The sequence below is a fragment of the Hyperoodon ampullatus genome, assembly GCF_949752795.1.
Source record: "Hyperoodon ampullatus genome assembly, chromosome: 10".
NCBI lineage: Eukaryota > Metazoa > Chordata > Mammalia > Artiodactyla > Ziphiidae > Hyperoodon > Hyperoodon ampullatus.
The window spans coordinates 95202172-95221014 of NC_136923.1; the positions used below are offsets into that span (position 1 = coordinate 95202172).

Here is an 18843-nt window from a genome sequence, read left to right on the forward strand (position 1 = left end):
AAACTGGAGTTGCATGGCAAAGAAGCAACAAGAGAGAATGACTTCTAAACACAGGGTCAATCAAGCCTAAGGCTAGCATAAGGATATTTTTCAGATATACGAGGTCTTAAAGAGTTTACCTCTTATGCCTTTTTCCCCCTGCAAGCTGCCAGACAATGTGCTTCATCAAAAAATGAATCAACCAAGAAAAAGATAGCATGTGATTTAAGCAAAGAGGATTCCCAGGATGAAAGGAAGTCCCTGGATGACAGCTGTGCAGAAAGCAACTAATCTAGATGAGGTCAAGATGACACAGGGCTGCAGGAGGGTAAACGGGCAGATTATCCATCCTGTTTGAGAGGAAGGAAAGGCTTTTCAGTAGTCAGAGACTCCAAGGATGATCCAGTTATAAGTGCAGAGAAAGTGAAGTACATTTTTTTTTTTTTTTTTTTGTGGTACGCAGGCCTCTCACTGCCGTGGGCTCTCCCGTTGTGGAGCACAGGCTCTGGACGCGCAGGCTCAGCGGCCATGGCTCACGGGCCCAGCCGCTCCGCAGCATGTGGGATCTTCCCAGACCGGGGCACGAACCCGTGTCCCCCGCATCAGCAGGCGGACTCTCAACCACTGCGCCACCAGGGAAGCCCTGAAGTACATTTTTTAATGAGGCAATTAATTCCAGGGAAAACTACAAATTGTAAAAGAAAGAAAATGGGGGTGGTTTCCAGGGGCTGAGGGACTGGGGAAACAGGGAGTTACTGCTCAGTATCCAAGAGGACTACGTGCTAGAGACGTGCCCTACAACCCTGCGCCTCCCGTTAACGGCTCAGTGTTATTGAGAGTAGATTTCAGGTGAAGTGTTCTTACTACGAAAACAGAGGTGGAACAAGAGGAAATTACCAGAGGTGATGGATTTGGTTATTACCTTGAGTGTGGTGATGGTTTCACAGGTATATACACACCTCCAAACTCATCACATTGTATACATTAAAATGTTCAGGGGTTTTTTAATTAATTAATTTATTAATTAATTTATTTATTTGGTTGTGCCAGGTCTTAGTTGTGGCAGGCGGGCTCCTTTAGTTGCGGCTCACCAGCTCCTTAGTTGCGGCACGTGGACTCCTTAGTTGCGGCAGGCGGGCTCCTTAGTTGCGGCTGGTGGGCTCCTTAGCTGTGGCATGCGAACGCTTAGTTGCATGGGGGATCTAGTTCCCTGGCCAAAGACTGAAACCGGGTTCCCTGCATTAGGAGCTCGGAGTCTTAACCACTGCACCACCAGGGAAGTCCGTGTCCAGGTTTTTTGTATATCATTTATACCTCAAAAAAGCTGTTTTTAAAAGAAAGAAAATGTATTCACAATATACTATTATCTCACCTATGAACAATATTACATAGTCATTAATGATCTAAGCACTGAATATTGATTTTACCTACAAATGTGTTGATACAAGTATATTGAGAAGATGTAAAGAAGTGCAATGCGTGTGTGTGTGGTGTGTGTGTGTGCAGTAGAGGGCAGGTGGTAGGAAACTAAATCCTCATTTTCCACAACAGACAGTAGATAATGACTAGAATTTTTAAAAATTTTAAATAATTATCACATAAGTGTAGTTTTCAGAAATATGCAAGCTAAGAGGAAGAAAAGATTTTAGAGAAGAAAGTGGTGGCCTTTAGAGGACAGGGAGGGATGGGTCAAAGGCACCTGTTTTTATTATATGTCCTTATACATTTAGCTTTTAACACCATGAACATGTATAACTTTGGTGAAAACAGAAGTTACTCTTTTAAAAAAGTTATCAGTCCCTTTGAGAAATCAGTTTCATTACAGTTGTGGTAGTCAAAGCCAATTGTGAGCCCTTCAAGAGTATGAATGGATGGTGAGAATGTGAGGGGGTGGGGGGGCGGGGAAGGAGGACCAGTCACTGGAGTTGAGGTCCAGGCACTGAGGGACCAGGCATCAGAGGAGCATCTTCCCAGATGTGAGAGTCATTCCAGAGGCTGAGGAGGCCAGAATGGCATAGAGAATCCCTATTCACCATGCAGGAAAATTGCCTCAGAGACCATTGTGACTATCCAGGTAAGGGTCTAAATGAGGACGGTACATATTGACAAAGACTCTCTCCATAGCCTAATCAGGCTCCCCTGCGTCCCCTGCTCCACTAAGCCTGACTTTGGGCTTCCTTCTCTGACCTCAAAGACTCCATTTTGAACAAGAATTCTGCTAAATCCGTTGAGCGAAAATCCCCTCCCCTTGGTATTGGACCAGCCTTGATATCATCACTCTGGCCTGCTTTCAGCAAGGTTTCTGTTGAGACCCGTCTAACAAGAATCCCCCTGACCCCTGATGTCTCCTCTTAGTAATTTTCTAGCCACTGATGTCCACTCTCTTCCTTAGATATAAATTTCCACTTAATCTTGTTGGAGTTAGAGATGAGTCCAGTCTCTCTCCCCCACTGCAAGACCCCATTACAGTGGTCCCTACACCCATCTCGACGGCTCCCCCTTAAATAAAGTCTGCTTTGCTCTTCTCCAACAAGTGTCATTGAATAATCTTTTCCTTAACAGTTAGAATAATATTTTTCTTTACCAATATGGAAAGAGATAGATGTGAGAGTCTCCAGATCCTGATAATTTGTCACGTGTACTAACCTTTCACCTCAATACCCCTTTCTTTCTCCTAATGACCACAGCTATCTGCCTGCTTGTGTGTGATAAAGCTCTTCGTGTTTGTTTTACAGATAAGTTTTTAGTACCCAAATGCTTTGATCTTACTTCTCTAGGAAATAGGCGGAAGTTGAATAATTCTGATGATTATTTCTTGTCTTCATTACATATTTTTACAGCTAGATATGACTTCTAGGAATAAGATAATGTCTGTCCAGCTGCATATTGGTTGCCCATAATTTCATAATCCATGTGGAAAACAGAAGTTGGCCGATGTTGACTCAGCAGCAGGGACGTGTAAGGTAAAAAGCAGACTTGGACTTCAAAGGCCTTGGTTAGAACCTGGCTCTAGCACTTCTCACATGACTCCTTGGACCTTTTCTCAGAGTTTTACAGTCCGTGAAATAAAGCAGCTGGGCTGTAATCTTAGAAATCTTTCCAGCCCTAACACTCGATGATCAAAACTTTAAGTCTGGTACATGTTTTTCAAAATGTGGAACCTTGTGTTCCATTGTTTGAGAATTAACTGGGGAAGTTTCATAGGCTCAAAAAATAACCAGTAGTTTATTCTGCTTGCACCCTCCTTCTGCATGTATTTAGCTACTTCCCTACATGTAATGTGAATACGGATGCTGGGTGAGAGGCATAGTTTGAACGTGTCATTCCATAAAACTTCAATAAGAATGTGAATTGTTTAATTTGGAAACAAGTGAAATTATCGACATTTTACTGCCGCTGCTACTGTCAGCCTGTTCCTGTCCTCCTTTGCATTTCACCATTCTACTCGGACCTACTGTCTAATTATGACTGTCTTCTCGACTGCCTTCTTAATTCATGTACTGGCCCTGTGATTTGCATCTGTAGGCAGAGTCCACATTGTGACCGTTTTATCAATTTTCTAGTGAAAATTTCACAAAATGGGCTCCACAGAGCACTCATTCCACACAATATCAATCGATGTTTTGAGAAAAACTAAGTTGAGAAAACATTGGATTAAATCGCTAAGTAGGTTTCTTTATCTTAATGTCTTGAACACTTTACTGGGCTGATGCTCAGTGAGCATCTCTAAGAAGATACAGTGTGCACAGCTACTCAAACATGCACAGCCAGGAGGTCCTCTCTTGGACCACCTACCTGGATACGTTCCATGTCATATATTTCAGAACAACTGCTTTAATAAGATACTCTTTTTTTTTTTTTTTGCGGTACGCGGGCTTCTCACTGTTGTGGCCTCTCCCGTTGCGGAGCACAGGCTCCGGACGCGCAGGCTCAGCGGCCATGGCTCACGGGCCCAGCTGCTCCACGGCATGTGGGATCTTCCCGGACCGGGGCACGAACCCGTGTCCCCTGCATCGGGAGGTGGACTCTCAACCACTGCGCCACCAGGGAAGCCCACAAAAGTATTTTTTAATGGTCTTAGATATAGTAATGATATTTTAGTTAGAGTAAGTCCCTTATGCTTAGGGGAGAGAGAAAAAAAACAGATATAACAAAAGGTTGACTGTTGATAACTCTAAGTGGTTAGTGTACTAGTGATCACTATAGGATTCTCTCAACTTTTCTGTATAATTTTAAAACTTCATGAAAAAAGCTTGAAAAATCTTTTAACATATGAATCTGTGTTCACCTAGTAATCCTAATTCTACCTTCTGTCTCTCGGCTCCGGTGACCACACGTGTCCCAATTTCCATGCCTCTCCCACCTCCCTCGCTCTGGCTGCTCCTAGGCAGTCCCTTTGCTGGATCCTCTGCTGATCCTTCAAAGTTACAGCTTCAGAGCTCAGCCTTGGCCCTCTGCTGCCTCTCACTCTCCATTTCTCTATTCCCTTAGCTTCAGTTGCTATTGAAATGCCAAAGACTCCCAAATGTAAGTCTTCAGGCCAGACCGCTGATCTGGGGCAAATGAATCTGAAGATTGAAAGAAACTTTCATGCCTAAACCATCACACTTCATGGGCAAAACCAAGGTCTAAAATGACTTACTAACAGCATATTCTTTTCTCTTATGAAATTTAAAGGGAAAATGTTAATATGTTGCAAATCTATAAACTTCTGATAAATTAAAATGCTTATATAGAGTAATTGTTCCATGTAATTGAATGTTTAATTAAATCAAGGTTCAACCACTTTCACAGATATATTAGCACCTATTCCTACTTAGTATACAAAATATTCAGGACATAATTTTTTTTTATTTCTATTAAAGCACCTTCATGTCAGAACCATAGATTATCTGTACACTGAGTACACTTAGATTTGGATTATAACACAGATTTAAATGCTATAAGCAATCGAGCTGAATCTGTATTGTCTCCAGGACTCACTTGGAATTTACTCAAATTTTAACATTTAGTTACCTGCATTATTATTATTACTACTACTACTACTATTCTTATTCTCTTTCTTCTCTTTCACACAAACCTAAACTTGAAGGGAAGACCTAATATTCTAGCATCTCACAGAGGAGTAAAAATTCATAAAAGATCTGAGGCAAAGAGAAGTAGGCATCTAACATAAGGGTAAAGAGGTGGAAAACATACAAGACTCAAGTTCAAGAGCAAACGGTTAAACTTTTTCAGGGATCTTACTTTTAACCAAACTGCTCATTGGTTTTGAGGAAGGTTCTGGAATAATTTGTGGAGCTTCTGCAGTGTTTCAAAAGAATTAGGGCAAGTATTTATTATTACCAAGAAGAGTGAAAAGAGAACAATTCCCCCAAAATGCAGAAACAAGTAGAACCGTAATTTGCCTCCAATATACTCTTTCAAGTTAACTAATTTCCATCTCTTCTACACCCCAGGACTCACAGGGCTCATATTTATAATGACTGTCAGTTTGCCTATCAACACAGGATTCCTTTGGTTTCCACGTGTACCCGGTTGGCGGATTAAGAAATGTCTTCAAACTCAAGGTGTCTTGGAAGCCTAGTATCTCTTTACAATCAGGCAAATGCACATCACTTGAGGGTCTCTCAGCAGATAAGCATGAGTTCACACCTTAGGTGATGACTAGCACAGGTAACTCTTCCTTAACAGGTCTTTCCTCATTTATGTAGATTTCAGAAGTGAATGAAACCATTACTCTCAATTAACATATGGTGCCAATTCACTAATTATCATAAGCATGAAACTGCTACATGGTCCCAAATTATTTCTACTTTGCCTAACACTGGTCATATTTAATTATCATGTAATTTTTAAAAACTTGCCCAGATCACACAAGATTAGTGAATTCCTAACTAAAATGAATTCTATTTTGCTGAGTAGCTCGGCAAAATCTGGAAAACAAATCAAACAAATTAAAACCAAAAGTTTTTATTATAACGACAATGTTTTTATTTCATCTTTCCTATTTTTTCCTTTTTTTCTTTAAAAAAAGGTATGAAGGCCTTTTAGAAGTAGGATGGAGGAAATCAGCTTTTTCAGAAACTTCTGGAATCTTCCTTCGTATGACAAAGGGATTAGCTTAATCAATGTTTTTGAAAGCTCACGATGCAGTTATCTAATGTTAAAATAAGTCCAAAATAAAATTGAATTTCAACCATCAGTCAGAGAAATCAAACTTCTAGCCTGGAAATAATAACAATTTAATGGACAAACAAAACATCACCACAATAAATAAGACTGAAGCACTGTCCTTTTTTCATTCAACAGCATGAAGAGTTTTTTGTTGTCATACATTTAAAACTCTTTAACACCAAATTAACTTACTGTCAACTAAAAAAAAAAAAAAAGACTATCACAATACAAAGAGAGACACAAATTTAGCACTGCGGACATTATACAAATAAGCAAAATGCATAGTACCCATATCCAGAGCTTTCTAGAAACCTCATCCTACAATAACTCACCAATTTATTTGATGTTACATTTCAGGCAAAATGAACATTTTTTAAAAACCTTATAAATATATAAATCTGGATCACGAAACATCTCCTAAACAGTATATTTACTCTAAGTACAAATGGATATTTGGAAATTGCATTCACAATGCTATCTAAACTAGATTTCGTGAAATCATAAGTGTATTTAGCTGTACTGGGGCTTAAATTCATTGGGCCACAACCCACATATATTTTCCGTCATACCTACCCTGGGCATACATATTCTCAAAGTTAATAGTTACAGAATTAAAGTCAAACTACTATTCTAGAAATAAGTGTCATTTTTTACTGAATAAAGAGATTGGAACCGGTTCACTGTATTGCACGCAACAAATGTTTCATCACAAACAAGTTAAAGTAGTCTTAGTAATGCCCCTTTCTAAGAGTTATAAATATTTAAATGTTTATCATCAGTAATGAGTTTTAGACTAAAAAGCTTTTTTTTTTTTTTTTGCCTACTTTCTGTGGGCATTCTATTCCCTCGAACCTAAAATCTGCTAACCAACTTCTTCTCATAAATATATACATTCAACTTCCCTTACATCATGAAAAGAAGTTCATTAACTCAAGTCACATAGCTTATGCTTTTATTTGAAATAGATTGCATAAGAACTTGAATCCATTCTAAAAGGGACTGAACAGGGATGGCGATGGTCGGATTGCACTCTGCCCCTCCATCTTACTTCCTTGAAGGATCTTTTTGATTCAGGGTATCAACTTGGTGTGTTTCTTGCCCATCCTTCTGCCTGACCTACTGCAGCACAGTCTGGCACATAAGCCTAAACCATAGTATTTTGGTACAGCTCAGTAAAGCACAGCAAAATACTTAGGTTCTCAGCTTATCAAACCATGAGCTTGAACAGCTCCTGAATTGTTTCTGGGTTTCCACTGCCGCAATTTACCCCAAATTGTTATGGGATTAAGTTGAGTCCGTAATAGAATTTAAAATACAATGGGAAAAAAACAAAATCCACATAAAGTTATAGCAACTAATTTAAACAGAACCTCACTCAGGATAAGGGATGGGGTTGACTGAACAACGTGGTTTAAAAAAAAAAAAAGAAACAAAACGAAAATGCTTTAAGGAAAAGCTCAAATCAGATCTCTATGAACGATAACTGCTCTGAGAGAATTTCAGAGAAGGCTGGAGAGTGGAAAATAAACGTAGAGGAAAGGGTGTGTCTCAAAAACAAGCGGCCACATTCTGCCTTGAAGTTTACTCTGATGCAAATTCCTCAATGTTGTTTTTTTTTTTTCTCTGTATGCGGGCCTCTCACTGTTGTGGCCTCTCCCGTTGCGGAGCACAGGCTCCGGACGCGCAGGCTCAGCGGCCATGGCTCACGGGCCCAGCCGCTCCGCGGCATGTGGGATCTTCCCGGACCGGGGCACGAACCCGTGTCCCCTGCATCGGCAGGCGGACTCTCAACCACTGCGCCACCAGGGAAGCCCGCAAATTCCTCAATGTTTTAAATTCTCTTTAGTAATGTGGCAAAACAGGTACATAACTGAAACCACCCAAGAGGCAAGGGTCCTCTTGGCAAGGAGCATGTGCAGAGGGAACCAGCATCCAGGCTGAAGAGGATCCACAGAAGTGCCAACAATGGGACAGGGGCGGGGGTGAGCACTGAGCAAACAGGTGTGTCTCGGGGCTGCTCTACTCTTGGACCACCCTCCACCCCCGGCTAAGATGATGAGAAGAGGAATCCGTTCATGCCTAACTGTCCACAAAGACCCCTAAGGCAGCATAACACGCCTGGCCCTGGTGTCTGTCTAGCAGCTCTGAGCGGAACCTGCCCTTTCTCTGGGAAGACTCAGAAGGGCTCTAGGAAGGCTTAGCTGATCCCTCTTTCTTTTTTGCTAACACATAAGTAGAAACGAACATTTTTACTTCCAGCATACAGGGGAACCAACTGAGTCAACATTTTGATGGAAAACGGACCACAGATATATGCCCAGTGGCTTTGTTCACGCCATGGGCTCCGATCACAGAGAATACGCGAGAAAAGATGGGCTAAATGACCTAACTTGAAACATGGCAACGTGTGTCAAATTCTGAGCGTGCGTCTCGGTTAAGAGGACGGTGCCAAACAGTCTAGGAATTCGTGACAGACGCACTGGCAGAAGCCATATACCATCAGGATGACGAGGCTGGAAGGGACGAGGCTGACGAAGACCACCCCAAGGGTGACCTTCTTGGATACCAGTAAGTAGATGCCCAAGGGCAAGGAGCTGAAGTACAGCAAGCCTAGCAGCCATACCAACACCCGAATGGACGTCTGAAAGAGCAGGGACGTGCAGTTCCACACGGTCCAGTTGTGCGACATGGTGGTGGCGGAGTCGAAGCTGGAGGGCCTGTAGAACTCGACCACGGGCGTGGAGCTGAGCGACGGTGAGCTCTCCCTCTGCACCTCCATGATCGTGATGACCAGGCAGTTGGAGGACGCGTGGGAAGGGCTGACCAGCGAGGCCAGCCGCTTGGGGGTCAGCAGCAGCTCCGTGGGGTTCTCGGGCAGGCACTTCTTGCCTTTGCTGCCACAAGTCAAGTTCACGAGGATGTTGCTGTCATCGGGCAGGCCGCTGACCTCGTCGTCCGGCAGGCATGTCTCGAACCTGCAGAAAGGGCAGACAATGACGCCGCGCGGGGAGTCCCCGAAGTCTATGATCTTGTAGAGGCATTTGGCACACACCCTGTGACAGCACTCCAGCACTTTGGGTTTCCTCTGTCTCAGGTTGTACCGGTTGTAACAGATCTTACACTCCAGCTCGTCCGAGACCTGAGACTCAGCGGCGTCCTCTGGCGGCTGACTGGCCATCCTGACTTCTGTACGTCCGGTCTTGGGCCAGACGGGTCTCCTTGAAGGACGACTTCGATGAAGCTGTCTCTCCGAATATCACATCATCCGAATCAGGCAGAGATGCAAATGGGCAGGAAGAGGAGGGACAAATCTTCCAGGCATTTTGTTCAGCTGCTACATACCTCTCTCTGTCTCAAACGCATATTTACAAAGGCCACAGGAAGGGTCTGCAAAGGAAAAGAAATTCTAATATTGTGAACAGTTCACTGAAGAGTGCTTTATGGAATTTTCTGCGCTTCAGCGATTAGAAGCGGTAGACTTGAGAGGTTAAATCCCCTTCATCTTGTCACACATTTCTGCCTCCAGGATAGGAAAGTGTTATCTCCATGCTTAGCTTTTTCAGTCCACAAATATGATAGTAAAGAAGGAATTAAGAATCGTAGTGGTGTAAAGGACACTCCAGAGCACTGTGGGTATGGCTCGAAATAGAGATTTTTCTCTCTGAAACTTGTAACAAATGCTGGCCTCTATGAAGATTGAATGGGACACTTATCAGAAATAGATGTTTGCAATTAAACTCCATTCAGTATAGACTCACTCATTCAGTGGATCATTGGTATGAGCTCCAATTGTCTAAATACCCTCAATAGTGCTTAGGAACACACAAAAGAAGGGAAATCTTAAGGATAAAGATTTAAAATGTGTCTTCAGAAAGTGCTTTATAAAGATGAGAGCACATTTAAATACAGCAGACGGTTCTCACCTTCCCAGTGTAAAGAAATCTGTTATAAATGCCTTCCTTATTTGACTACTTAATTTCAAACTTTTTGTTTCAGTACTAGTCTCACAAACCATGGTTGTATACATACATACACTCAAGGAAGAGTGAAGCATATGACACCTGACATAAGCATTATAACCAAGTCAAGTCTAATTCCCAAGACAGAGAAGTAAACACAGAACACATGTGCAGTTATGTCTCCAAATATGAAGAATCGTGCATGTCTGGCTATCAAGAAGTACTCAAACTTTACCTACTTGCCTACAGAAAGCCTGATACAATCAACAGTCCTTAATGTTGACCCCTAGTTGCTATTACTACTGGCTCTGGACAAATGGCTGAAAGCTGATTTCACGTACACAGTCTGTTCTCAATTGTTAGTACTAATGAAAGGGAGTGGCAATATGGGAAATCTCTAAATAATTTTTATTTTGCTTTAATATATGTGATTGGGGCGGTAGTACATTTGTCTTAAATTATGTTTTGCTTGAAAAAATATCAAAATGTAATTGAATTTCTGAGCAGACCCCCAAGCAATAACAGCAGAAGGCTGTCATAACAGTTCTGAGAGGGAGACTGCAACTCTGCTAGAATTTTAAGTTTGTTATGGATCCTACTGCCTTCAAGAGAAGAGGCAGTGGGTAGGTAAACTTGGATGATTTTTGAAATCATGAATAATTGGTTTGTGAATACATATTATCTTCCTTTTTCATTATGACTTTAGTTAATTTTTAAATTGACTTCATATAATACAAGAATGGATAGTATAATGGTTAGCGTGGCAAGATACTCTTGGTGGGAAAAGGAAGTCAATCAATAAATAGAATCTCCGGCATCAACCACAAAAATGTAGGTAGAGTTTTTTTTAATAGAGTTACTGTATATGAATGCATGTATTTCAAAATTGCTACCGTAAGCTAATTTCTCTGTATCCACACTTACATGCAAAAAAGAATATATAGACACAAACATCAGCTCTTCTATCCCTTTCCCTTCCACGTGCCCTAAATATTCATTCCTGATCCTGATCCTGTTCAGGATACACGTGACCAAGTCCTTGCAAAATGTGACTTTATCTTGCCACAGTTCTACAAAGCTGGCTTTTTATTCTCTTGGGGGATGAACATCTCCAGGACGACAGTCAAGGGACAAGAAGGAGCTCTATCCCTGTCACCACTCCCAGTCCTAGCTGCCTGCAGAGGATGGTCCCTAGTCCTGGGCAGGTCACTAGTGATCCAATTCCTGGACGGCTCCCATTCCATCAACCCTCTTGGTAGCCACACACAGACCCAAGGCCCATCCCAAGAGAACATGTTGTACTCTCTCTGCAGCTACCTTCCCACTCAACCTTGCTGGAGCTGATGGTAACAGTAGAACTCACAGCAGTAACTGCCTCCATTACTGTCAAAAGGACTGATGTACGTGAAGTTGTGTGAATAAGGAAAAAAAAGAATGCAAGCGTATACATAAAGACATCAGGAAAAGAGAGAGTAAAACATTCAGTGAGGATAAATAAGCACAATTACATCTATAGGCACAGAAAGCCAGAGTATACATCTAGAAACACCAATAAAAGGCTTATGTATAATGAAACTAGACCTCTACCTTACATCAATCACAAAAATTAATTTGAAATGTATTAAAGACTCAAATGTAAGACTGGAAAACATAAAAATCCTAGAAGAAAATATAGGGACAAAGCTCCTTAACATGAGTCTTAGCAATGACTTCATTTTGAATATGACACCTAAAGCACAAGCAACAAAATCAAAAATAAACAAGTGGGACTATATCAAACTAAAAAGCTCTGCACAGTAAAGGGAACCATCGACAAAATGACAAGATAACCTACGGGATGAGAAAAAAATATTTTCAAACCATATATCTGATAAGTGGTTAATATCCAAAATATATAAAGAACTCGTACAACTTAATAGCAAAAAACCAAATACTCTAATTTAAAAATGGACAAAGCACAGGAATGGACATTCTTCCAAAGAAGATATATGAATGGCCAACAAGTACATGAAAAGGTGAAGAACATCACTAATCATCATGGAAATGCAAATCAAAACCACAATAAGATATCACCTCCACACCTGTTAGAATGGCTATGATCAAAAAGACAAGAGATAACAAATGCTGGTGAGGATGTGGAGAAAAGGGAACCCTTGCACACTGTCAGTGGGAATGTAATTTGGTGCATCCACTATGGAAAACAGTGTGGGAGTTTCCACAAAAAATTAAAAATAGAATTACCATATGATCCAGCAATTCCACTTCTAGGAATGTATCTGCAGGAAACAAAAACACTATGTCGAAGAGATATCTGCACCCCCATGTTCATAGCAGCATTATTTACTATTTACAATAGCCAAGACGTGGAAACAATCTAAGGGTTAAACATGAATAAAGAAGTATATGTGTATATACCAACTTCTTCATACATATATGATGGAATATTATTCTGCATAAAAAGGAAATCTTGCCATCTACAACAACACTGATGGACTGTGAAGGCATTATGCTAAGTGAAATAAGTCAGACAGAGAAAGATAAGTACTGTAGGATCCCACTTACATCTGGAAACTTAAAAAAAACCAGACTCATAGAAAAAGAGGTCACTTTAGATTTGTGGTTACCCATAGGTGGGGTGGGGGAAGGGGGACTGGTACAAAGGTGGTCAAAAGGTACAAACTTCCAGCTATAAGATAAATAAGTACTAGGAATGTAATGCACAACATGATGACTATAGTTTTGACAATGCTGTATGTGGTATACTTGAAAGTTAAGAGAGTAAATCTTAGTTCTCATCAAAGGGAAGAAACATTTTCTCTTTTTCTTTTTTTCTGTATCTATATGAGATGATGGATGTTAACTAAACTTATTGTGGCGATCATTTCACAATATATGTAAGTCAAGTTATTGTGCTGTGTACCTTAAACTTACAGTGCTGTATGTCAATTAGATCTCAATAAAACTGGGGAAAAATAAAAAATTTTTAAAAGGCATATGCATATGTGAGAATACATTACACTGTCAGCATTTGACAATCAGCTGGTTACATTAATTTTTTCTGTACCAAGCTTCTTACCATTAGAAGAGGAGTAAGAATGTTCTCTGTTAGGCCCACCACAATTTTTAGTTCCTAATTCTGGGAACAAGTTATTCGCTTAGGCAGTATTGAGCTGTCTAAGCAAATAACTTTATTTTAAATAAAGCTTTCTTTTTTCACAGAAACACTCTTCATACCTTTGAATATGTTAAGATACAGTGTTATGATCATAATGTTCATATATATAAAAAATTCATATGGGGGCTTCTTGGTAACATGCAAAGAAAATACTAAATGTTCAAACATCCAATCAAAAAGATACCTACTTTAACTCTGAGTTTTCTAGCAAACCCACTCCATCAGCTTGAAATACTTCATCAACTCCTGCCTCTGAAAGTGGCACTTCTGGGCAGGACTGGCTGAAAGCCTTGAGCTCTGGTAGCATCCCTGGAAATGGGACCAGCACAAGTGTTTCTTTCTAGAATGGCATCAACAGCACAGTGATTGCTCCTCTTGGGAGGATGGGGTACCAACCGCTAGAGTTCTTAAATACTTCATGTATCTCATTATGATTCTAAGGTCCCCCAAAGAACTTGAATAATAATCTGTAACTTTACAGGGTTATGATCAGTGGAGGTGTTAATTTGATCTCTAAAAGATGGGCATTACAGCCCGTTCCCACCCTGCGTTCACTCCGCAGTTGTGGGCAACAATTCAAATGTTGAATGAAAGAAGAAGCCAGACCCCAAAGAGCACATACTATATGATTCCATCTCTAGAAAGCTCAAAAAATAGGCAAAACTAAGCTGTAGCAGGGATGCAAGTTTAGGTGGTAAAACTAAGAAGAGAAGCCAGGTTGTGATTAGCATAAAAGTCAGGACAGCAGATGCCTTTGCGGTGGGGGGAGGCGGCTGACGAGGTTCCATCTCTTGACCTGTTGGTGGAACTTTGTGAATGTCCACGTCATGCTACAACATCAGGCAGGACATTTTTCTGTACTGGTGTCATCTTTACAGTAAAAAGTTAAAAAAAAAAAATCCACGGCTAAATACATTAACTACTTTGATAGCCCAGATTTTTCTGTCAATGGATATTTCAGATCAATTTATTTTTTCCTCTGTGATCTGTAAATTCATTTTTTTCACAAAATTGAAATGTCAGTCATTCATTTATCACCTAAACATCCAAGCATCACTATAAATCAATATTAAAAAGGGTGGAATCTTTAAGGTGAGCAAATCTGGAGCACTACCTGATGGGAACAACTGCTAAAAGTATATCTCACCAGGCACAGGGGAAATAAGAATCCGGCATACTAAAACTGCCTTAAAAAGAAATACATGTAATTATGTGAGGTGAGGGACGTGGTAACTAATCTTATTGTGGTAATCATTTTGCAATATATATGCGTATCAAATCATCACATTGTGAACTTTAAACTTACATAATGTTGTATATCAACTACATCTCCCTAAAGCTGGGGGAAAAAACAAATACAAAAGATTTTCTTGTCCTAGAAGAACACCTATTCAAATATCTGAAGCTGATATTTCTCATTAATCACTTAAGCCTTTTATAAATCATCTGGGGTAAGAATATACAAGGAGATAATGACCTACTATAATTCTTATAAATCAATTTGAGCTTTTGGGCAAATGACTATTTTCATTGCCCTACTTAGTATTTGACTCAAATCCACTTTCTCCCCCACTCAATTCCTTTGATATTGAAGATGCAAACTTGGCTTGTATTTCGAAGCAGAGTCCCTTCAGTGGATATCTGTTGTCTGCCTACCTAAGATCTTTTTTTCTCCTTTAGACCACACTGCTTCCTTCCCAACTGCCATGGCTTCTTTGGGGAAGTCTTCCCCTCACTCAGTTTCTGTGGCTGTGGTTGGGATGGTGCACTAATCGCAGTGCCTCCCTTCTTTCCCACGCTGTGGACCTGTGACCCAGCTGGCTCATCACAGGACTCCACTAACCCCCTGCTCACAAGGACCAGTCCGGGTGGGCATGTGACTCAAACCAGCCCCGTCAAAGCTCCTTCCTAGGACTTTTTAAATTTGAAGCTTGGAGGAAGAAGAAACATGCCAGGGGCCAGGGGAAGGAAAACAGACCAGAAAAGGACGTATCAGGGAACTGTCATGCCATCAAGAGGGAGACTAAGAGAGAATAAAGCCAAAAACAAAAAGAGGAGTCAAGGAAGGCAGGAGGCAGAGAAACAGACAAAGGCAAAAGACTTTTGATGAGAGCTGAACTGAGCCTCTGGACCTAATCGTGTGTGAGGCTCCCATAAGCCAATAAATCCCCGTTTTTGTTCATGCTAGTTTTTTTGGTTGGATTTCTGCTACTCACAACACAGAGAGCCAGGATACAATTACCATGCTGCATTTGACTCTGAGAATTTATTGTGCTTTTAGAGCTAGGTTCCTGCTTAGTACTGCAGAAATTATAAATAAATAATGGAATAAAACAACCCAAAGCAAACAGGACTTCTTTACTTTCAAATTTTCATTTGCAGGTGTGTGCATACATGCATGCCTCCACACATATACACACAAATTTGTATACATAAACATATAAAAGTCATCATACATATTGTTTCTTTATTAGCGGTCTGTGTGTGTGTGTTTTATTTCGGTAACTTCTCCTCCTCACTTCCCTCCACTCACATCAGCCTGAATGCCACACCCTTGCCCCCAGTAACCCATATTAACTACCTGCTGTGTTTTCTTCCATATACATTTCCACATGTATATATCTATCCATGTACATATAATTGTAAAGACACTATAAGCACATTTTTTCCATTGTTTTTTTCTCACTACTATACCCAGTTTTCTGCATCTCCGTTTTCCCCCTCAATAATGGTTCAGAAAATCTCTCAATTCAACCAAGACAGCCCCGAATTCCTTTTTTATCAGCTGTATAACATTTCACCATTTGAATGTATGTAATATAGCTCACCAATTCCTCCCCTGGTAAGCATTCATGTATCTCCATTTTTTCCCCCCGACACTAACATTACTGCAGAATACAATCTTGTGATACACATCCATGCATACAGGTGCTTTGTTTTTTTTAAGAGAACAAGGAGTGGAATTCTTGGGTCAAACAGATATGACTCCTAACACACGTTGCCAGATGGCTTTCCAAAAAGACTGTAACGTGTACTTCAACTCAGTAATATAAGTGCTCTTTTCCTCTAACAGCAATAGATGTTATTGAGCTTTATAATTTTTGCCAATCTGAGGGCTGATGTATCATTATTTGAGTTTGACCATTTTCTCATTTGTTGGCCGCCTCTGTATTTGCTCAGATGTCTTCATATTTTTTACTTATTTTTCTATTGGGTTGTTGGTCCTTTCAATTTATAAATACTCTTTTTTTTACAAGTATTAAATTCTATATCCTCTGTATTACAAACACTTCCCCAAATTGACTATTGACTGGCTTTGCTTGATATCCTTTGAAAAGCAAAATATTTGACTTTTTGAACAGTCATATATTTATCTTTTCTCTTGCAGCTTCTGAGTCTCTGATCATAGTTAATATTAATACCGTATATGCAGTTCCTAATATTGTACATGTAGTTATTTTCTTACAAAATTTTTCGTGCCTTACTTTTAACTTTTATTTTTTATTTTTATATATGGTGTAAGGTAGGATTCTAATTTTCTTTTCTTCCAGGTCAATAGCCATCAGTGTCAATCCCATGTGTAAATAATCCATCATTTTCTGATTAACTGAAATACAGTCTTTGTCATATATTAAATTCTCATGCATTCCAAGATCTATTTCTGGTTTTCTATTGTATTCCATTGATCTATTTCTCTAGCCATCTATCTCGACCATAATAATTTGAATACCATGGCTTTTTAGTATATTTTGATACCTGGTAAGTTATGTCTCCTCTAGGGAGTTTTTTTATTAATTCATTCAACTATTTATTAAGTGTCTCCTATGTTCCAGACACAGTTATAGGTGCTGAAGATTCAATAGTGAGCAAAATCCCTTCCCTCCTGAGCTTACATTCCAGTGGTCTGGAGGGAGGCAATGGAGGAATTATATTCTTGGCTACTGGTAGCACTTAACCTTCTGTTATAAACCTTCAGGTCATTTTATCAAATTGAAAACAAAAAACTGTTGGGATTGGAATCACCTCAGATGTAGACTTCAATATTAAGACTTGCAATCCAAGAACTTGGTAAGTCTCTAATTTGTTCACAATCTTGATCTATGTTCTTCAATAAGACATTTTCATTTTCTCCATGTTTCATGCCTTTCTTTTTTTTTTTTTTTTTTTTTTTTTTTTTGCGGTACGCGGGCCTCTCACTGTCGTGGCCTCTCCCGTTGCGGAGCACAGGCTCCGGATTCACAGTCTCAGCGGCCATGGCTCATGGGCCCAGCCGCTCCGCAGCATGTGGGATCCTCCTGGACCGGGGCACGAACCCGTGTCCCCTGCATCGGCAGGTGGACTCTCAACCACTGCGCCACCAGGGAAGCCCCTCATGCCTTTCTTTTAAACTTATTCTTCAGTATTTTTAAGGTTTTGTCACTATTCTAATTTGTCCCTACTCTTCACTTCTAAGGGCCTGTTGCTATTATGGGGCAAGAAGGAGGCTTTTGATTTTGTTTATTTATTTTTAATCCAGCCACTTACCAAATTCTCTTATTCATTCTTACAGGATTTACTTGGAGTGTCTTGGATTTACAAGGTACACAATCATATCATTAGGGGAAAAAAAGATAGTTTTAGCTTGTCTTTTCCAGTATTTATTCCAGTTATTTCATTTTTCTTGTTTTAACAAACTTACCAGAAACTCTAAGACAAGGTTAATAATTCCCACAAGAATGTAAGCTCCATGAGTCGCAGCCTTTTCTCTTCTTTATTCATTCCTGAGGACACAGACCAATACCCTGGCCCAAAGTAAGTGCTGAAAAAACATTTGTTAAATGAATAAGTCATAGCAATGTTGTTTAGTTCCTAATACTAACTGTAAATTTTTGTGTGTTTTGCTGTTTAGGATGATACTGTTGGTTTTGGTAAATGGCCTATTATATTAATGTAGTTTCCATTCTTAATTTATACTTTTTATTAGTTGTGTCTATACATTTTATTAAATACTTTTTCAGCATCTATTGATGTGACCATGTGGTTTTCTAGCCCTAATTTGATCATGTGAGGGATTTCACTGAAAAATTTCCACTCGTGTTCTTGGAATAAACCCTACCTAGTCATACATAGTTGGGTCCTCAAATACACTGATGGGTTCTATCTGCTAATCTTTTATTTAGAATTTTACATCCATATTCAACATTAAATTTGGTCTCCAGACTAGTAGTTTTGTACTCTATCAGGTTTTGTAATTAAATGTATGCTTATTTTACAAATGAATTAGGGGCTTTTCATCATCTTCTTGAGCAGTCCAAATAATGATAAAATTATGTTTTTTAAAGGTTACATAAAACTCAGCTGTAACTTCATATGATCCCCATGCCTTTTTAAATGGAAGATCTTTAATCACTTTGCCAATCTCTTTTATGGTACTGTCTTATTCAAATTTTCCACTTTTTCCTGAGTCAAATTTAGACATTTATATTTGGCAAGGAAATAATCCATTTTTTCTGATTTTTCAAATTCATTGCCATAGAGTTGAATGCAGTTATCATTGTTATCTTCTTTGAATTG

The 18843-nt window shown here is 39.8% G+C and overlaps 1 protein-coding gene across 1 annotated transcript; it reads right to left on the reverse strand.

Moving 5' to 3' along the window:
* Window positions 1–8590: 8590 nt before the first annotated feature.
* On the reverse strand, window positions 8591–9334 carry RNF182 (ring finger protein 182; the record flags this gene model as incomplete). The annotated part of the gene is made up of 1 exon (XM_079712793.1): window positions 8591–9334. One exon carries the CDS (start codon window positions 9332–9334, stop codon window positions 8591–8593), a length of 744 nt encoding a protein of 247 aa, XP_079568919.1.
* Between the last annotated feature and the right edge of the window lie 9509 nt (window positions 9335–18843).